This window comes from Dipodomys merriami, unplaced genomic scaffold (assembly GCF_024711535.1).
Source record: "Dipodomys merriami isolate MVZ:Mamm:240054 unplaced genomic scaffold, mDipMer1.0.p SCAF_22, whole genome shotgun sequence".
In the NCBI taxonomy this organism is placed as follows: Eukaryota; Metazoa; Chordata; class Mammalia; order Rodentia; family Heteromyidae; genus Dipodomys; species Dipodomys merriami.
The window spans coordinates 19101657-19123158 of NW_027203604.1; the positions used below are offsets into that span (position 1 = coordinate 19101657).

Sequence of the window (21502 nt, forward strand, 5' to 3'; positions counted from 1 at the left end):
CGCACCTCCGAGACCTCCCAGCGCCCTAGAGGGGAAACGGAAGTGGCCTATCTTGCCCTGCGCACCTGTCCGACGGCCTCCGCCACCTACTTCCGGTTCGCGGAGCGTTCAGGCGAGGCCCGCTCAGGTGCGGGTGCTCGTGGGAGAGAGCCGGGGTTCGGGGCCTCGGCGGCGGGCGGCGGAGGTGGCGGCGGACCGGCGGCAGGGCTGGCTGTGGTATAGCTGCGACGCCGTGGCTCTGAGGACCGGGGCTCGAACGTACCGCGTCGCGTCGCATCGCGATAGCTCAGGTAGGAGCGTGGCTGGTCCCACCAGGCCCTGTGTGGCCTACCGCAGGGTGGGCTTGAACCCGGGGGGGGGGGGGACTCTTTGAAAAGTGAAAGTGCGGATTTAGAACAGGACCTAGGACGGGCTATTGAAAGAACAGCCACGCGAAGTCTCCTGTTTGTCTAGTACCATACCTGGAAGAAAGGTGGAAGGAGACCCCGGTACCTATGTACGCACCAGTCTGTATCAGTGCTGTACGCACCGGTGGCGGGAACTAGTGCAATAGCTATAAAATCAGAAGGAGAAACCCCGACACAGCAGGGAAACTGCATATCGTAGACAGTAAGATGTAAATTGGGCTTGACGGTCGGGCTTGGTAGTGAATACCTGTAATCCCAGCACGCTGGAAGCCCAACTTGGAATAGCAGGAGTTGGAGGACATTCTGAGCTACAAAGCTAGGATTCTGGGCTGGGAAGGTGGCTCAGTTGGTAGAGCGCTTGCCTTGCATGCCTGAGGCCCTGGGTTCGATTCCTCAGCACCACATAAGCAAAAAAATAAAGCCGGAAGTGGTGCTGTGGCTCAAGAGGTAGAGCGTTAGCCTTGAGCTGAGGGACAGCGCCCAGGCCCAGAGTTCAGGCCCCACGACCGGACCCCCCCCAAAAAAAAAAAATAGAGCACTAGGATTCTGTCTCCCAAAAAACCAACAGCTGTGCGCTGGTGACTCCTGACTATAATCCTGGTTAGTCTGGAGGCTGAGATCTGGAAAGTCGTGGTTCACAGCCAGCCGGGCAGAAAAGTCCACCAGACTCCATTTCCAAAATAGCTAGCAAACTGCTACCCGAAGGTGAGAGTGAGGCCGAGTTCAAACTTCAGTACTGGCACCAAAACAAAAGCAACCAACCTAACCAAAATTTTTTCGAGGAGGATAAATACACAAATGCCGAATAGATTATTTATCAGAAGCTTGGGCACGCCTCCTGTTCTTTCTCTGTTCAGTCACATCTCTTCGGGGTTCAGGTCTTGTTTCCTTCCTGAAGGCTGGCACAGAGATTAGGTATCACCCTCCTGTCTCCCAGGTGCTTACATTCATCCTTTGCTTGCTTGCTTATTTACTTATTTGTTTCTCTACTAGGCCTTGAACTCAGGGCCTGGTCAGGCTTCCTTAGCTGTTTCGTTGAAAGCTGGCACTCTACCATTTGAGCCACAGCTCCACTCATGACTTTTTGGTGGTTAATTGGAGATGAAGAGTTTCACTCTTTCCTGTCTGGATTGGTTTCAAACCAGAATCTTTAGATCTTAGCCTCCTGAGTAGATAGGATCACAGATAGACACCCACACCCAGCTTAATTTGTAATTTATGGGTCTTGCTTTGTTGCCCAAGTTGCAGTTCTCCTGTCTCGGTCTCTGGGGATTCCTGTCTCAGTCAATCTCTCTCTCTCTCTCTCTCTCTCATATATATATATATATATATATATATATATATATATATATATATATATATATATATATTTAAATTTTTAAATTTATTTTTTATTTTTACTGCCCCTCAGCTCTTCAGCTCAAGGCTAGCACTGTACCACTTGAACCACAGCACCACTTCTGGCTTTTTCTGCTTACGTGGTGCTGAGGAATCAAACCCCAGGGTCTCATGCATGCAAGGCAAGCACTCTACCACTGAGCCACCTTACCAGCCCTTATTTTTTTATTTTTTTTCTGGTCCTGGGGCTTGAACTCAGGGCCTGGGTATTGTCCCTAAGCCTCTTCAGGGCCTGGGCACTGTCCCTAAGCCTCTTTGTGCTCAAGGCCAGTGTTCTACCATGTGAGTCACAGCTCCAGTTCTGGCTTTTTTGAGTAGTTTATTGGAGATAAAAGTCTCATAATCACTTTTTTGCCCTGGCTCTCAACTGCAGTCCTCAGATCTAAGTGTGAGTAGCTAGGATCACAGGCTTGAGCCACTAGTGCCTGGCTCTTTTTTAATTAAATTAAAAAAATTATATAGTTGTACAAAGGAGTTTTCATTCAAGAAAACAGCTTTTGAATACAATGACATCTTGATCAGTGTTACCCTTTTCATCATCCTCTCCCATCCCTTCAATTTTTCTCTTATTTTAGTTTCTCATGATTACCTTTTTTTTTTTTTTTTTTTTGGTCAGTTGTGGGAAACTCTGGGCCTGGGTGCTGTCCCTCAGCTCTTCAGCTTAAGGCTAGTGCTCTACCATTTGAGCCACAGCGCCACTTCCAGCTCTTTCTGCTTATATGGTACTGAGGAATTGAACCCAGGGCCTCATGCATGCAAGGCAAGCGCTCTACCACTGAGCCACCTTCCCAGCCCCCCCATGATTCTGATCTACACCATGTATTTGTGAGGAAGACCATTAGCTTTAGACTGAGTGTACTATCACATCTCAATCGGCCGGCTAGTTAGTTGGTTTTACCTACAAAGTATGTTTAATTTTTTTTTTTTTTTTTGTCGGTTGTGGGGCCTGAACTCTGAGCCTGGGCGCTGTCTCTCAGCTCTTCAGCTCAAGGCTAGTGCTCTATCACTTGAGCCACAGTACCACTGCCAGCTTTTTCTGCTTATGTAGTGCTGAGGAATCGAACCCAGGGCCTCATGCATGCAAGGCAAGCACTCTACCTCTGAGCCACCTTCCCAGCCCCAGTATGTCTTAATTTTATCTGATTGATTGTCTGCACCCTGTCAGCTCCTGTCACTTGCTTGGGCCATTGCCTTTGTGTCTCTTCTAATCTGTTCTGTCTGTACAGGCATGTATGACTTTTGTAAAATATGTAGCTCCCTACTAAGCTAAGAAGTAAGAATAAAGCCGGTAAATCTTTATTTTTTTATTTTACAGTGCTTGGGCTTGAGCCAGGACCTCAGGCATCGTAGGCAAGTGCTCTACTGCTGAAACAGGCATTCTCCCTGAATCCATGGTTCACACCATGGCCCAGGTCCTGGGTAATTTGGGTTCTGCCTAATTCTGCCATCTGTTCTAGTGTGGCTCTGCCCCTCAGCCACACAGCTGAAGCCACACTGGATTTTGGCTTGTCTTTGAACATGCATGGCAATTTCTAGTCTCAGGGCTTTTGCTTTGAAATATTTGAATGACTGGCTCATTTTCATTCCTAAGATTCTATCTTCAGAAAAGTCTTCTTAAGTCTGTTGTCTCCCCCCATGTTCCCACCTCTACTTATTTGTTCATAGAACTCTTCCCCAGTTTCAATTTGTGTGTGTATGTGTGTGTGCTCATGCGTGTGCATGTGTGTGTGTGTGCACGTGCGTGTGTGTGCACCTGTTCTGGGGCTTGAACTCAGGGCCTGGGAACTGCTCATGAGCTTTTTTGCTCAAGGTTCTGCCATTTGAGCCATAGTTCCATTTCCGGAGGTAAGAGACTCACAAACTGTCTTGCCCAGGTTGGCTTTGAACTGTGATCCTAAGATCTGTCTCCTAAGTAGCTAGAATTACAGGCATGAACCATTAGCACCTGGCTCCCAGTTGCAGTTTTTATGTATTTGCTTACATTTAATGTGTGTGTGTCTATGCGTGTATGCACGGGTGCATGCGTGTGTGTGAGTGAGTGTATAGCATTATACCCTCTTTCAATAGGGTAAATGCCTTGCCTGTCTTTTTTCTATCTTCTACATGTCAGAGAGTGGAGTGGATATTCCACTATCTACTTATTTGTCCATCCACCTACCTACCTACCCACCCACCCACCCACCCACCCACCCACCGACATATAGGTACAGTCATTTGTTACTTCATGATGGGGATCTATCCTGAAAAATGCATTGTTGTTTGAACATCATGGACTGTATGTATACAAATCTCGATGTTAGGGGTGGATTATTTGACATGGCCTTGTGATACAATCAATATATACAATAAACATGAGATACATAGGCTGCTTGCTACATGCAGAGAATGCCTTTTACATTTTTAAAAAATTATTAGAAGGAATACGCAAAACAATTAAAACCATAATACAGTATAGTAAACACATGACTGTAACAGTCATTGGTTATCAGTTCTTTATTGTCATTATTGAATATTATGGGTAGTATATAACTACAATAGGCAGTACAGGAGGCTTGTTACTCCAGTGTCAGCACAAACATGTCATGTGTTGGGTCCATGTTACATATTTCCATGGCAATGATGTTATTAGGTGGTAGGAATTTTTCAGCTCAGTGTTAATGTTTTTTAACCCTAGTGTTGAAGATGGAGCCCAGGGCCTTGCCATCCTTGGCAAGCTGCCTACCCAACCTGCCTCACCTTTCTTGTACCTGTCCTGGGGTTTGAACTCAGGGCCTAGCATTGAGATTGTGTTTTTTTTTCCCCCTCAAGGCTGGTATAATACCACTTGAGCCATAGTTCCACTTACAGCTTCTTGCTGGTTAACTGGAGGTAAGAATCTCATGGACTTTCCTGCCCAGACTAGCATCGAACCAGAATCCTTAGATGTCATCCTCTTGAGCAGCTAGAATTACAGGTGTGAGCCATGAGCACCTGGCTCCTAGCCCCCTTGTTGACCACCATCATGTATGCTTGTGCTCTGTTATGTGGTACATGGTGTGTGTGTGTTAAATGAAGACCTAAATATTACCCTTTTATTATTTCCCAGTTGTAGGGTTATGTTCCCAATGAGGTCCTGAGCTGTTTGTGGGTATGAGCTGAATCTTACACATTTCCTCCCCCCACACTCTTTTTTGTTGGTTGTAAGACTTGAACTCAGGGCCTGGGTGCTGTCCCTGAGCCTCTTTTTTTAGGTCTGGTCATGGGGCTTGAAGTCTGGGCCTGGGTGCTGTCCCTCAGCTCTTCAGCTCAAGGCTAGTGCTCTGCCACATGAGCCACAGCGCCACTTCCGGCTTTTTTCTTTTTTTGCTTATGTGGTGCTGAGGAATTGAACCCAGGGCCTCATGCATGCAAGGCAAGCGCTCTACCACTGAGCCACCTTCCCAGCCTCTCCCTGAGCCTCTTTTGCTCTAGGCTATCACTCGATTGCTACAACTTTTTTTGAGTAGTTTATTGGAGATAAGAATCTCACAGACTTTCTTAATTGGGGTGGCTTTGAGTGGTGACCATCAGATCTCAGCCTCCTGAGTAGGTAGGATTATAAGCGTGAGCCACAGTGCCACATTTTTTTTCCTGTGTATTCTGTGTACTGAGCGAATCCTGAGTTTAATGGGCAGGACTTTGGGGATGTATACTCAGCCCTTTGGAAATGCCTCTGCTGGCCTTTATAGCTTGTTCCCTGGTAGAATATTTGTTGACGATGCCTCAGGACTGGGATGGACTGGCCGTAACATGTCTTGTGTTCTCAAACGCTCCTTTGTCCCTCCATTCTCAGTCTTCTGCGAGGGAGAGTGAAGATGCTTAAGGAGCGCCCAGGGATGGCGGAAGAGCCTCAGCAGCACATGGGGGTTCCTGTGGTGAAGCTGGAGAAGGAGCTGCCCTGGGGCAGGGCGAGGGAAGACTCCAGTCCTGAAACCTTTCGTCTGAGGTTTCGCCAGTTCCGCTACCAGGAGGCAGCTGGTCCCCAGGAAGCCCTTAGGGAGCTCCAGGAGCTCTGTCGCAGGTGGCTGAGGCCAGAGTTGCATACCAAGGAGCAGATCCTGGAGCTGCTGGTGTTGGAGCAGTTCCTGACCATCCTGCCCCGGGAGTTCTATGCGTGGATTCGGGAGCACGGCCTGGAGAGTGGCAAGGCACTGGTGGCCATGGTGGAGGATTTGACAGAGAGTGCGCTGGAGGCCAAGGCGGTGGGTGAGAAGAGGGCCTCCAGGTCTTGGTTGGCGTGGGGCCTAATGAGTGGAGAGTATAGAGGAAGTGGATGAGGCAGGAGTCTCCACAAGAAGAGCCATTCCCAGGGAAGATGCTGGTGTGTCAAAGGGCTGCGATGTGATTATTCTGAGTCCCCCCACAGACCCAGCCCTTCTTGGGGGGGGGATAGTGCAGGGGCCTATAGCTGTGCTGTCTTCATGTCTGGGCCCCTGTGACAGAGCTGTAGTGCTGTTCTCATGGTATGAAGGACTTACCATATGCTGCTTCCAGACTCTGGTTGTATTTTGGTCACTGCAGTAGTCATTTGACAAGTCCCATGCTTGCCACACTGCTGGGGTCCCTCTTGTCTCGCCGGAGAGTCCTAAGCGAATTTGATTTTCACTCTCAACGCAGGGGCTTAGAAGTGGGCTAGGAGGACTTTGTTTTGTGGCTGTATCTTAGAGTGAGGTCCTCCCTTCACTCCCTCCTTCCTCCCTCCCCCGGCCTCTCTCCAGGTTGTCCTCTTTGTAGAGCAGCTGTTTCTCACTGATCCACTGTAGACTGTAGGCATTGTCTTTTTTCTTTGAAATTTCAGCTTTGTCAGCTTAGGAAATTTTTCTTGCAGTGAATGTGGTGCAGTTTTGGGCTGTCTTGTGATGTGGAGCATGGGGATTCTGCCTCTGAAGGCAGCAGAGGGACCCTTGTCAATTGGCTTGCACAGATCCAAGTTGCTCTGGGCTCCATACAGGGAGTTGAGCTTCCTTTCCAACATTTTCTGCTGCCCTGGGAAAAACTCCTCTCTGAAGCCATGGGGTCCTTTCCTTGGTTCTCAGTAGGTTTCAATTCAACTCCCTTCTTTCTTTTTTTTCTTTTTTGTGCCAGTCCTGGGGCTTGAACTCAGGGTCTAGGTACTATCCATGAGCTTTTTTACTCAAGGCTAGTGCTCTACCACTTGACCCACAGCTCCACTTCTGGCTTTTGGGTGGGTAATTAGAGATGAGAGTCTCAGAGACTTTCTTGCCTAGGCTGGCTTCAAACCTTGATACTTAGATTTCAACTTTTACTGGGTAGCTAGGATTATAGGCATGAGCCCTGGTGCCTCAACTCCTTTCTTAATGGCCTTGACCAATCCTGATACTAATTGGTGTTGGGGACTGTCCTCAGGTTCCATGCCATGTGCTGGGAGAGCAGCAGGAGACAGCCCTTGGCCAAGGCTCTTGGGAGCCAGGGGTTCATCTGGGGCCAGTGGAGGTTAAGCCTGAGTGGGGGATGCCCCATGCGGAAGGTGTTCAAGGCCTAGACCAAAGCACTGACGAACAGCTGAGTCAGCATCGTGGGGACCGGACACAGGCGTTTCCGGAGCAGGGTAAGATGCAGATGGTGAGGACTGAGGAGCCTGGAAACTGTGCCCTCTGGCCAGCCTCCTTTAGAAGTCCAGTAGAGGTAAACCTGCAAGGTGTGACTCTGAATTCCCAGCCACTTGGTCAACCAAACTGAACACATGGTGTCTGGAGGGGATGGTGGAGTTAGTGTTCCTTCTCCCTTCCCTCACATCCCTTCTAGAAAACACTAGGAAATGTGCAGCTGACATCAGAGCACACCCATACGTGACTTTGTTTTCTCTCAAAGAGAGTTGTTCATGAGTGTGACCAGGGAGTTTGACCGACCCTGAAGAGCTAGGACAGTCAGACCCCCACCCCTGCCCCCGGATGTGGGTCACTCTGGGGCCTGTGTGTTCCTGAGCTGTTGTGTGTTGAGTGGGTGATGCTCTTAGAATGGACTGACTGACAAGAGTGCTAATCCTTCTGTCTTTTCCATCCCTGCTCAGCGCTGCCTATCCTCCCGCCAGGTCCATCTCTCCCCACAGTGAGTGCCAGAGAACAAGAGATGGCAGCTGGGTTCCTTACAGCAGGATCCCAGGTGAGCAAGGCTCCCTCCTCTTTTGGAAATCCTGATCCTGTTTAGACTGGGGTTCTCGTTCTCTGAGGTTTTATGCTGTCCATAAAGCCAGCCACTGCCTTCCTAGCTGTGATGGCTCTACCACGTTGTTCTTGCTACTTCATCATGGTCCGTGGTTAAACACACCAGCTTATGCTTGGACCCCAAATCCCAGACTAAAAAAAGAAAAGCTCCAGATTAAAAAAAAAAAAAAAAAAGACAATGTAGCATAGATTAGTTTGGATTTTGCAGTCTGTCTGCCTCAGCCATCCGAGTGCAGGGATTACAGGTATGCACATCATACCTGGCTGAAGTTCCAGACTGACTGTGGCTGTTATTTTCTTCCTCATGAGAGGAGAGATTGCTACTGAGGAAAACCTGTGTATGGGTCTGGGGAAACTGCTTGTTTGGAAATAGCTGCCTTTTGTGGCACTGGGCCCTGAGTTGGGGGTCCTGGGTGCTAAGCAGTGTCTCTGGCTCACACTTGTCTTTCAGGAATTGGGGTCTTGTGAACATGTGAACCTGCCACACACAGGTTAGGGTTCGTGAGAAACAGAGCTTCTTGCCACAGCTTGAATCTTCTACAGGGTTTCCAGAGGTGCCTTTTTGAGTGGGGCAAGTGTTAAAAATATCTTTAAAAAGCCATGTCTTTAAAAAAGCCATACCTTTAGTAAGTTATATTGTTATATACTTGTACTCTCAACTTCTCCAGAAGCTGAGGCAGAAGAATCATGAATTAGAAGCTAGCCAGTGTTCTTTGATAAGGGAAAGGGGTTATTTGGTAGAAAAAAAAGGTGTACATTGGACCCATTGGGAGCTGCCTGTGGAGAGACTTGATGCCTTTGCCATTCTCCATTTGATTCCAAGGACATGGTTTGCAGGGTGTAGGGAAGGGTGTGGGCGATTCTCCCTGTGTTCAGAGCCTCCTTTCACCCTAGTGGTTCCTCACGTTGTAGTGTGACACAATTGTTAAAAAAGTTGCATTTATGTATTTTCTTTTTATTAGTATATACTAGTTGTCCATTAAACTGTATACCGTATCCCCCAGCCCACTTGACTTTTGGCATAGCAACATGGCATTATGCCTAAGACAGCAGCTTGGGGCTCTGAAGCATGAGGGCGGATGTGGGATGCCCAAGCTGAACCAGCTGAGCACTCCCTTAAGCTGTTGGGAGGTGGGTTGTTTCTCTCCAGGGCATCTGCCTTCCTCTGCTGAGTCCTTCCTGTGTGCCCCAAGGAGCACTTTCTGGGGACTCCTGCATGTTAAGCTAGTGCGTGGCCACTTGAGCTACACCCTAGTCTTTTGGTTTGTATTTTTTCTCTCTCTCTTTCTATGTGTGTATGTGCCAGTCCTGAGACTTGAACTCAATGTCTAGGTGCTTTCCTTGAGTTGTTTTTTTTTGGGGGGGGGGGGGTTGGTTATTTTTGCTTACGGATAGTGCTCTACCACTCGAGCCACAGCTCCACTTCTGCTTTTTGCTGGTTAATTGGAGATAGTAGTCTCATGGAGTATCTTGCCCAGACTGGCTTTGAACTGCAGTCCTCAGATCTAAGCCTCCTGAATAGCTAGGATTACAGGCATGAACCACTGGCACCTGGCTATATTTTCTTTTCTTTTTTTTTTTTTTTTTGTCGGTTGTGGGCCTGAACTCTGGGCCTGGATGCTGTCCCTCGACTCTTCAGCTCAAGGTGAGCACTCCACTACTTGAGCCACAGTACCACTTCCATTTTTTATCTGCTTCTAGCGGTGCTGAGAATCGAACCCAGAGCCGCATGCATGCAAGGAAAGCACTTGACCCCTGAGCCACCATCCTGGCCTTTTGTTTTCTTTTTTTTTTTTTTTGGGTCCAGTCATGGGGTCTGAACTCTGGGCCTGGGCGCTGTCCCTCAGCTCTTCAGCTCAAGGCTAGTGCTCTACCACTTGAGCCACAGTGCCACTTCCAGCTTTTTTTTTTCTTTTTGCTTATGTGGTGCTGAGGAATTGAACCCAGGGCCTCAGGCATGCAAGGCAAGCGCTCTACCACTGAGCCACCTTCCCAGCCCACTCTATTTTCTTTTTTTGACACAGGTGTCATTGTATAGCTTGGGCTGTCCTTGTACTTGCAATCCTTTCTCTTTACCTTCCAAGTAGCTAGAATTACAAGGCTGCACCAGCTGTAGGCACTCTTCACTTCTAGCAATCTCTTGCTGTTTCAGGGACTGGGGCCATTTAAAGACATGGCCCTGGTCTTCCCCGAGGAGGAGTGGAGGCATGTGACCCCAGCCCAGATCGACTGCTTTGGGGAATATGTGGAACCACAGGACTGTGGGGGCCCTCCAGGTAAGACCGGAGTTTCGGAACCTACATGTAATGGGTCTTGCCCTGTCCTGGTGCTACTTGCAAGGGATGGGGTTTCCATGGCACCCAAGAAGAGCATGGGTTGGGGATGGAAGGCGCTGGCTGCGTGTGCTCTTGTGTCAAGGGTAGGGTCTGAGCGGAGAGCAGGAAAATGCCAAGATGTTATTGTGGCTGCACATGACAGTTGGTCGTTAGGAACCACATATATCTGCTGTGTGTCCTTGATTAAAGGGTAGGGAGGGCTGACAGCAGGATGAAAACAAGGGGGCTTCTGATCTTGTTCATTCAGGAGATTGTTAGTGAGCACTCTGTGTGCAGGTCCTGTGCTGTAGCTTTGTGTTAGGGCAGGAAGAAGGTAGGGCTGGACCACAAGTGCATGTGTGGATGTGCAATAGGTGTTAGAAATGAGAGAGGTCAGGGTGGGCCTGTGTCATAGAGGCAGCAGCCTGGCTGGTGGCCAGGTATGACCTGTGAGGGCATAGCCATCCCACACATGATAGGAGCAGAAGAGAGCCAGGGCAGCATGGAAGGTCTGCCAGTCGGGAGGTCTGCCAGTCAGGAGGACTGTGGAAAATCTCAGGTTCAATGAGGACGAGGAAGAGAAAGGACACATGGCTGGGAGAAGCTGTCTTCTTTCCCACCAGTTCTGTTTCCTCTTATAACTTGGTAAGTTGTATATTGATAGTAGCTCCTAGTCTTTGCCCACCTTCCTGTACTTAAGGGATGAGTGAGGACTGTCCCTCAGGACAGAAGATGCCCTCTGGCCACTGCCTCCTAACCACCACCTTGGACATTTCCCTTGATGCCCAAGTCTTAGCCGTCCCAGTTGTGAAATGGGCTGTATACAGGCATGGCCTCAGGCTTTGTGAGGCTGAAAGGGGACATGTGTCAGACAGTGGTGTCAGATATTTTTCTTAGTTATATAAATACTACTGATTATTTTATAGGCCAGTTGATATTTATTCACCTATGAAGGTTAACTTGGTATTTTACTGTATGGCAGAGCTCTGCTGGTCAATGAAGAGTTAAAAATAAAAGTGCTGCTGGAGGTGTAGCTTATGTAGTGCACCTATCTAGCAAGTGCAAAGTTCTGAGTTCAAACCCCAGTTCTGTCCCCAGTACAGTCAAGAAAAATAATGGGCTTGCCCCTAAGCCAGGCATGGTGGTGCCATGTGGTGGGCTGAGGCCAGGCTGGGCTGCATATAGTAAAACCCAATCCTAAGGGGAAGCATGCTTGCCTCGAGGGTCTGATAGTTTATGTGATGGCCAAGTCATGCCACAGTGGTTCCAGGAACTGGGAAGAGCCCTGGGTGGTGAGGGATTGGGAGACATGGGTGTAGCCAGGTTATCTTTCTAAGGCAGGCATGCTTTACATGGAGCCCTGGGGTTGATATGATGGCCAAGGACATGGAAGCAAGCCCTTAGGATAAACAACTGCCTAAAACAGGGGCTCTATGATGTTCCCCAGTGCCATGATCCCAACCCACATAGAGATGAACTTCTACCATGCCTCCATGTGGTTTTCTACCCTTCTGGTTGTTTCTGATTGTTATGGAGACCCTGAGCATATTGACTGTCTCCTCACTAGCTCCATGTTTCAAAACTAACTGGCACATATCCCAATTTGTTTCTGTTGGGTGACATGAAGGTCTGTTTTCCAGATCCTTCCCCACTTCTGGCATTCGTTCCATGTCATGTAGTCCTTGCGGTGACAGCCACAGGGGCTGGGCCTGAGCTGCTTGTGGTCCTGGCCTGTGAATCTGGGGACATGGTTGGTGGGCTCTCAGCTCCTTTGGATTCCCAGTCCACCCTTACCAGATAGGCATCTCCGGGCTTGAGAGGCCTGGGTGGAGATGCAGCTGGGAGTGGAGCTCTTTACAAGATTGTGCTCGATATGGAAATTCTTTGAGCTCTGCATTCATATTTTGTGCCCTTCATGAAAAGTTCATAAAGAATAAAAATCAGTGGTAACTCTTTCTAGGCTGGCTTTGGGACCTCCATGCTCAGATCTCAACCTCCTGACTGAGTAGCTGGGATTAGAGGTGTAAGCCACCAGCGCCTGGCTTCCAGTTCTTTTTCATGTGGTCCTGGACTTACCTGAAAGGGTTTTCTCCTTTTCTAAGTGCCACTGTCATTTCTGCCTTTTTTTTTTTTTTTTTTTGTGCCAGTCCTGGGGCTTGAACTCAGGGCCTGGGTTGCTGTCTCTGAGCTTTTGTGCCTAGGCTTAGTACTCTACCACTTAAGCCACAGCTCCACTCCTGGCTTTTTTGGTGATAACAGTCTCCAGGACTTTGCAGCCTCGGCTGGCTTTGAGCCATGATCTTTAGATATCAGCCTCCTGAGTAGCTAGGATTACAGGCATGAGCTACCAGTGCCTGGTTTATTTCATCCTCTTTGGTATTCTTCATTCCCTAGTAACAGTTGTCTCCGTAGATTATAGAGTTGTAGAAGGACCAGAATTAGGGCAAAAAAGGATGAGGTTGGGTTGTGGTGACATTCAGATCATTTCATTCCTGACAGCTGTGTCAGCATAGGGTGCAGACCAGGCTCATTCATTCAGCCAGCACTGATGGCCATCTTCCTGCAGGTGACCCCTGCCAGGAAGCCCAGTGAGTGACAGGAGGTTGGGCAGAGGCAGCATGAGGGCAGGAGCTGAGCAAGAGGACAGGGAGAACCATAGGTGTTAATGTTTGCCATAGGAAGCAGGTGACGAAATGCTGAACAAGGACTGAGTATAGTGCAGAAAATGCCATGGAGAGCAAATCCTCAGACTGTGAGAGGAATGTGTTTGTTGGATTTTGTAGGACTTAGCAAGCAGTGCAGCTGTCAGCTGTTGGAACCTGTCAGGGAAGGGAAAAGAGGGGAATGTTTGAATGTAGGAGTGAGGGAGAAGAGCAGTTCTTGGACTCCTGTGGGCAGTAGTTCCTTGTGGTCACAGCATCAGTATTAACCTTTGCTTCATAGGTTCAGGGAGCAAGGACAAGGATGCAAAGCCCCATGAGGAGGACCTGAAAGGGGCATTCGGTGGGCTGGCTCCTGAGAGGTTTGCAGAAGCTGCTGTCCAGGGGCCTGGCCCCGGACGAGCTTGTGAGCAGGAGCCTGGGGGCCCTGCGGGTGACTTGCCTGGACTTCCAGCACCCCAGCACGGTGTCCCCCTGCCTGATGCCCCCCACGTCCACAGTTCGTGGAAGCCTTTCCAATGTCCTGAGTGCGGGAAAGGCTTCAGTCGGAGCTCCAACCTGGTCCGCCACCAGAGGACCCACGAGGAGGAGAAGGCATTTGGCTGTGTGGAGTGTGGGAAGGGTTTCACCCTGAGGGAGTATCTCACCAAGCACCAGCGAACACACCTGGGGAAGAGGCCCTATGTGTGCAGCGAGTGCTGGAAGACGTTCAGCCAGAGGCACCACCTGGAAGTGCACCAGCGGAGCCACACGGGTGAGAAGCCCTACAAGTGTGCTGACTGCTGGAAGAGCTTCAGCCGCCGCCAGCACCTGCAGGTGCACCGCAGGACACACACCGGTGAGAAGCCCTATACCTGCGAGTGTGGCAAGAGCTTCAGCAGGAATGCCAACCTGGCCGTGCACCGGCGCGCCCACACTGGTGAGAAGCCCTACGGCTGCCAGGTGTGCGGGAAGCGCTTCAGCAAGGGTGAGCGCCTGGTCCGCCACCAGAGGATCCACACGGGCGAGAAGCCCTACCACTGCCCTGCCTGTGGGCGCAGCTTCAACCAGAGGTCCATTCTCAACCGGCACCAGAAGACCCAGCATCGCCAAGAACCCCCAGTGCAGTGAGACCCCCATGTGCCTGGCTGGTGGGTGAGGGGTGGGTTACACATGCCCTCTAGCCTGTGAGAAAGTGCAGGGCGCAGCAGTGGCATGGACAGTTTCCCTTGGCATGCAGGGAAGCTCTAGGGCGCTTCAGCATTCCTTGGCTCATTGCCATTTGTCATGTGGTCAGCAGCCTGGAGCTCATTTTCCTGAGAGCCCAGTGCTGCTTGCAAGATCATCAGCTCAGACTCCCTCCCTCCCTTCCCTTTCCCATTTTATAAATATTTATTGAACACCTTCTGTGCTCCTGGCACAGAGATTCTGTGGTGTGCCATACCCTGTCACAGCCCTGTTCTGCCAGCCTCTCCTATTCCTCCTTTAAACTAGTTTGTTTTCTTCATGCCTCCTGTGTCTGGCTGTAACATTCTGCCCTTTGTAACATTTCCCTATCCCGATTTTCCCTGCACTATAACAACAGCTATTAGGAAATTAATATTTTGCTATCAGTCACTGAATAAACATGAGAGTATTTTTTAAAAAATTCAGAGATCTGCCTAGAATCTGGAAGATGAACTGGTATTAATGCTGTATATTGGATGGCACTTTATAGTCTATAAAATGCTTTTTTTCTGTGTTCTCTTGATTTGCTCCTATTTACTAAAGCCCTGCCGTATGCCAGTAACTTTTTTGGGGGCTTGGAGAATAACACTGGGAGAAAACATCCTTGACTCAAGTTCACTTGGGAAAAGTATTTGATCCTCTGCACCTGTGGGTATTCCTGTGAGTCCCCTGGGCCTGGGAAGGTGTTCTTGGTCCCATCCACCTCTGCTGAATTGCATTCTCTACCTACCTCTTGTCAATGAACTGTCCTCCATGTATCTAGGCCCTTGTCACCCAAGACCCTCGGGGTCCTGGATGCCAGGAGGGGTGACGAGGTAGTACCTGTTTGGCATGTGTGCTGATTCAAGAAAATGATGTTTGTAGGTATTAAAAACAATGTGTTTCTTTACAAATGAAAGTCTGTGTATTTGTAACTGTGTAAACTTTTATTCCATCATCACCAAAGAGTTTTCTTGTTAGGATTCCAGGAACTACATAACTAGTGTGAATGCTGTGTAATGTATGCCTAGCCTTCCCAAACTGGCTGCTCTGTAAGTTTGTCTTTGGCCAGATCTGTACTGTGTAATTGTGAGCTATGCTGTATCTTTAGGTGGCTCTTGTACTTCTTCCTTCCCCCACATTTTGCACTCTAAAAAACATAAATAGTAACAAGGCAGAGGATATTTTTGAAACACAAGATTTCAGCACTTGTTTCTTGTCAGGCAACTATGACAGATTCATTTTCATGAAGCCAGTGGGGCTCCTGGGCCATCAGCTGTGAGTGAGGTGGCATTCACCAAGGCAGGAGTGCTATCTGCTTAACTGAGACATCACGTATGGGGCTACTGCTCTTCCTAGGCAGCACTGAGGTCCCTGTGCAACAACTGCTCCTCTTATTCTGTGCCTCCCCCAGTTTTCAGATGCTTAGGTAAGGCTGATGAGCCCCTGCTAGCCAGATCCAATGGGAAGTTTCTCCCCTAGGGCCCACTGGCATTCAGTGTGGACTTCGGAGGTCTGTTTCCCAAAGCTGCTAGAGGCCATGGAGGCTACTACATCAATGGTTTGTGTGTTGACCCGAGTTACTTTTTTTTTTTTTGGGTCCGGTCGTGGGGCCTGAACTCTGGGCCTGGGCGCTGTCCCTCAGCTCTTCAGCTCAAGGCTAGCGCTCTACCACTTGAGCCACAGCACTGCTTCTGGCTTGTTTCTTTTTGCTTATATGGTGCTGAGGAATCGAACCCAGGGCTTCAGGCATGCAAGGCAAGCGCTCTACCACTGAGCCACCTTCCCAGCCCCCCCCTTTTTTTAATGGTACTGGGGATCGAACCTGGAGTGTTGCACCTGCTAAGCAAGCACTTTGCCACTGAGCTACATCCCAGCCAGAGGTAATTTTTTTTTTGGGGGGGGGGTCCGGTCGTGGGGCCTGAACTCTGGGCCTGAGCGCTGTCCCTCAGCTCTTCAGCTCAAGGCTAGTGCTCTACCACTTGAGCCACAGCGCCACTTCCAGCTTTTTTCTTTTTGCTTATGTGGTGCTGAGGAATTGAACCAAGGGCCTCAGGCATGCAAGGCAAGCACTCTACCACTGAGCCAACTTCCCAGCCCCCAGAGTTAAATTTTTTATTATAGCTGCCATCTCTCCGAAGACATTTGGAATCTGAGAGACACTTGACACTTGGCCTTGCTCTCCTGTTCAGTTGGCCTCTTCTCAGCTCTAAATACAAATCATCCATTGAAAGGGACTTCTTCCATCAAATGAAAACTTATACATACCAGCACACATCTACTGGAATGGCTTAAGTATGAGAAGATGGAGCACCTGGAATGCATTCTGCTGGTGGAAATGTGAAATTGTACAATTACTTAGACTAAGTTCATCAGGTGTTTAAACATTTAAATATATGTCTACCCAATCTCACCAACAGACAGGTCATCAAGCAAAAAAAAAAAAAAATCAACAAAGATCCTGAGAATTAAATGGCACCATGAACCTAACAAACATCTACAGAGTATTTTGCCCTGTGGTAGGACAATACATACTCTTCTCAGCAGGCCATGGAAATTTCCTCAAAACAGACCATATCTTAGGAGTATAGCAAATAGGAGAAAACACAAGAAAACTGAAATTACGATTTTTTAAAAAAAATCTTTAAATGTACCAACGAGTTTCAATTCATCCTGTCAATTGAACATATCATGTCAGATCATAATGGATTTAAACTACAGCTCAACAGCAAAAGATCCTACAGAAAATATTCAAATACATGGAGACCAAACAACCACTGTTGACAGACATGAATCACTGAAGAAATAAGAGGAAAAGTCAAAAAGTTCCTGGAAACTAATGCAAATGAAAACACAGCAGAATATTTGGGACATACATAGCAAAGACTGTCAATGCTGAGAGAAAATTCATAGCCAAGAATGCCTACATCACAAAAATTACTAGTAAACATCCAAATAGCCCTCTGATATACTTAGAGGAAGAAAATAACAATACAACAATAGTATAGACATAGCTGGGCACTGGTGGCTCATGCCTGTATTTCTAGCTACTCAGGAGGCTGAGATCTAAGGATTGTGGATTGAAGCCAGCCCAAGCAGTAAAGTCCATGAGACTTATCTTCAATTAACCACCAGAAAACTGGAAGTGTAGCTGTGGCTCAAGTGGTAGGGTGCTAGCCTTGGGCTGAAGAGCTGAAGGACAGTGCCCAGGCCAAGTTCAGGCCCCACGACCGACAAAAAAAAAAAAAAAAAAAAAAAAAAAAAAAAATACAGTGGAAAAAGGGAATGTCAACAGCTACCAAAGAAACCCAAAGGATAATTAAGGAATACTTTAAAAATCTATACTCAAGGTAGAATTTTTTTTGCCAGTCATGGTACCTGAACTTGGCCTGGGCACTGTCCCTCAGCTCTTCAGCTCAAGGCTAGTGCTCTACCACTTGAGCCACAGCACCGCTTCCAGCTTTTTCTGCTTATGTGGTGCTGAGGAATCGAACCCAGGGCTTCATGCATGCAAGGCAAGCACTCTACCACTGAGCCACCTTCCCAGCCCCTCAAGCTAGAAATTTTAGAAGTGGATTTTTAGAAACAGCTGACCCTCTGAACCAAGATGATATAAACCTCATAAACAGAGTTATAATAAGTAATGATATCAAAATAGTGATAGTCTCTCCAGATGGATTTATGGCTGAACTCTACCAGCCCTCAGACCTTCAAAAGAACTAATACCAATAAAAATAAAGTCTTCCATGAAATAGAAAGGAATGCTGCCAAAGTCTATATAAAGCAATCCAATGCTGCCAAAGTCTATATAAAGCAATCCAAAACCAAACAAGGATATAACAAAAGTTATGCACAATTTTCATTGTTGAACTTTGAAGCAAAAATTCTCAATTTCTTGAAAAGTGAATACAGCAACATCAAAAGAAAAAGTACATACATCAACGTAATGTGTCACCAGAAAAAAAATCACATCATCAGGTGATGCACAAAAGGCCTTTAACAAAGCCAGGCACCAGTGGCTCATGCCTGTAGTCCTAGCTACTCAGGAGGCTGAGATCTAAGGATCATGGTTCAAAGCCAGCCTGGCCAGGAAAGTCCATGAGATTCTTATCTCCAATAAACCACCAGAAAAATTGAAGTGGCGCTGTGGCTCAAGTGGTAGAGTGCTTGCCTTGGGCTGAAGAGCTGCGGGGCAGTGCCCAGGCACAGAGTTCAAGCCCTATGACTGACAAAAAAAAAAAAAAAAAAAAAAAAAAGCCTTTAACAAAATTCTACATCCTTTACTGATAAAAGCTCTGAAGACAGAATGTACCTAAATTTAGTAAGGGCTATATGTGATAAATCCATACACTGTATTAAATGATCAAAAATCAAAATCATTTCCTCTAAAGCCAGGAATGAGACAAGGATGTCTCTTCTCCCCATTATTTAATATAGCTTTAGAATACCTAGCCACAGTAATAACATAGGAGAAAGAAAAGTGATTCAAATAGTAAATACAAATAAAACCTTGTCTTCTGATGATAGGATCCTATGCTTAACAGATAGTACACATGCCACCAAAAAACTATTAGAACTGATAAATACCTTTGGAAAGGTAGGGAGATACAAAATCAATACTCAAAAAGGTTCACTTTTTTTTTTTTTTTGGTCAGTCGTAGGGCTTGAACTCAGGATCTGGGTGCTGTCCCTGAGCTTTTTCTCTAAAGGTTAATACTCCATCACTTTGAGCCACAGGGCCACTTCCAGTTTTCAGGTGGTTAACTGGTGCTGAGTCTCATGAACTTTCTTGCCCAAGCTGGCTTCCCAAGCTTGATCCTCAGAGCTCAACCTCCTGAGTAGCTAAGATTACAGGCGTGAGCCACAGGTGCCCAGCTATCACTTTTCTCTATATCAAGAATGGAGGGCTGGGAAGGTGGCTTAGTGGTAGAGTGCTTGCTTAGCATCCACAAAGCCCTGGGTTCAATTCATCAGGATCACATATGCAGAAAAAGCCAGAAGTGGTGCTGTGGCTCAAGTGGTAAAGTGCTAGCCTTGGGCAAAAGAAGCTCAGGGACAGCACTTAGGCACTGAGTTCAAGACCCAGGACTAGCAAACAAAAACAAGACAAAGAATGACCAGGTTGGCCAGGCACTGAAGGCTCTCCTCTAATTCTAGCTACTTAGGAGCCTTAGATCTGAGGATCACGTTTTTTTTTTTTTTTTTTTTTTTTTACATATATACAATGAAATTTTACTCATCTGTTTGAAAGAATATAATGTCATTTCCAGGGAAATGGATGGACCTAGAAAAAATGATGTTAAGTGAAATAAGTCAGGCTCAGAGAGACAAATGGTACATGTTTTCTCTCATACGTGAAAGCTAGATCTAAAATACAAACCTGTGTGATAATATATACAGGGTTTTATGCATATACACACAAACTGACTAAAGGATGGTATACTTAGGGGAGGACTATGGACAACTAATGAATTATTTATCAGCATGATTACCAGGAAGTGGAAACATGTTTGGGGGAGGAACAACTGAAGGCACACAAATGGAGAGTGGAAGAGTGAGCAAATGCAGTCATTATATCAAATGTACAGTATGTAAAAATTGAACTAAGTACATAACTTGAGAGTAGAGATGTGTGGAGGGAAAATGGGGGAGAACAATATAAGGGGTAACATAGATCAAGATACATGGTACTCATAACCTGACTTATTGTAACCTCTTTGTACAATTGCTTAATAAATTTAAAAAAAACAAAAAAATGTGGAAGCTCTCCTCACCAAGGCCCTCCCACAATAAGTTATACTCATCAGTTAATTGTCTTTCTAGTCTTAACACACTACCACAGACTTGAGGATCACGGTTTTAAGACAGCCCGGGTAAGAAAGTTTGTGAGACTTTTTTTTTTTTTTTGGGTCCGGTCGTGGGGCCTTGAACTCTGGGCCTGGGCACTGTCCCTCAGCTCTTCAGCTCAAGGCTAGCACTCTACCACTTGAGCCACAGCACCACTTCTGGCTTTTTCCTTTTCCCAGGGCCTCATGTATGCAAGGCAAGTGCTCTACCACTGAGCCACCTTCCCAGCCCCTGTGAGACTCTTATCTCCAATAAACTACTCAGAAATAGCTGGAAGTAGTGCAGTGGCTTGAGTTGTTGAGTGCTAGCCTTAAGCACAAAGAGACTCAGGGACAGCACCTAGATCCTGAGTTCAAGCGCCAGAACTGGGATGTGTGTGTGTGGGGAACGGACAGGCTAAGAAACTGAGAAATAGGGAAATAATTCCACTTACAATAGCTCCTAAAACAATTTTTTAAAAAAACTAACAAAAGCCGGGCGCTGGTGGCTCACGCCTGTAATCCTAGCTACTCAGGAGGCTGAGATCTGAGGATCGCGGTTCAAAGCCAGCCCGGGCAGGAGAGACCGTGAGACTCCTATCTCCAATAAACCACCAGAAAACTGGAAGTGGCGCTGTAGCTCAAGTGGTAGAGCGCTCGCCTTGAGCTGTAAGAGCTGAGGGACAGCGCCCAGGCCCAGAGTTCAAGCCCCACGACCGAAAAAAAAAAAAAAAACTAACAAAACTCTGGATATTACCTTAGCCAAGGAAGTGAAAGACCTCTGCAACAAAAATATGAAAGCTTGAAGAAAAAAGAAGAATCACAAGGCAAAAATATATCTTATGTTCATAGATTGGTAGAATTATTATCATGAAAATGACCTTACTGCACAAATTTAAAGCAATACCTATCAAAAAAAATCTCAGTATCATGCCTCTCAGAGAAGACAGTCCAAAAATTCATAAAGAGGCTTCGAAGACCCCAAATAGCAAAAGTTATTCTAAGGAAAAAGGATACCATTTGAGGTGGTGTGTGATAATTTCAGACTTCAAGTTATTCAAAGGAGTCATTCTAAGACAAGTAAGACATCTGGGAACTGACACAAAGAAAGACCTGAAGACCAACAATATAGAAGACCCAGGAAGAAAACTACACAGCTATAGCTAATTCCTCCAACTGGCCTTCTTTTAGGAATGTATGCCAATTCAGGGATGAGGAATCTTTTTTTTTTCTACCAAAGGTCACTGTGGTATTTATAAAACAATATATACGGGGCTGGGAAGGTGGCTCAGTGGTAGAGTGCTTGCCTTGCATGCATAAGGCCCTGGGTTCGATTCCTCAGCACCACATAAGCAAAAAGAAAAAAAGGCGGAAGTGGCGCTGTGGCTCAAGTGGTAGGGTGCTAGCCTTGACCTGAAGAGCTGAGGGACAGCACCCAGACCCAGAGTTCAGGCCCCATGACTGGACCCCCCCAAAAAAAACAAACAAACAAACCATAAAGCAAGATAA

At 47.2% G+C, this 21502-nt stretch overlaps 1 protein-coding gene across 4 annotated transcripts; it reads left to right on the forward strand.

The window, feature by feature from the left end:
• Positions 1-106: 106 nt before the first annotated feature.
• On the forward strand, positions 107-15103 carry Zscan25 (zinc finger and SCAN domain containing 25). 4 transcript variants are annotated; one of them, XM_070033602.1, is made up of 6 exons: positions 107-290; positions 5617-6025; positions 7191-7392; positions 7855-7946; positions 10161-10284; positions 13267-15103. In XM_070033602.1, the coding sequence occupies exons 2-6, from the start codon at positions 5639-5641 to the stop codon at positions 14091-14093; spliced, it is 1632 nt and encodes a 543-aa protein (XP_069889703.1). In that variant the 5' UTR covers positions 107-290; positions 5617-5638; the 3' UTR covers positions 14094-15103. The 4 variants fall into 4 exon arrangements, with proteins under 4 accessions (XP_069889703.1, XP_069889704.1, XP_069889705.1 ...); XM_070033603.1 differs by lacking the exon at positions 7191-7392 and having other exon boundaries at positions 5617-6029; XM_070033604.1 differs by lacking the exons at positions 7191-7392; positions 7855-7946.
• Positions 15104-21502: the final 6399 nt, after the last annotated feature.

Excerpts from the sequence above, each read along its gene's own strand:
- Zscan25 (XM_070033602.1), top strand. The coding sequence starts at position 5,639 with ATGCTTAAGGAGCGCCCAGGGATGGCGGAAGAGCCTCAGCAGCACATG. Across the intron at positions 7,393-7,854 it reads ACAGGCGTTTCCGGAGCAGG|CGCTGCCTATCCTCCCGCCA; the intron begins GTAAGATGCAGA and ends ATCCCTGCTCAG. Across the intron at positions 7,947-10,160 it reads TCCTTACAGCAGGATCCCAG|GGACTGGGGCCATTTAAAGA; the intron begins GTGAGCAAGGCT and ends TTGCTGTTTCAG.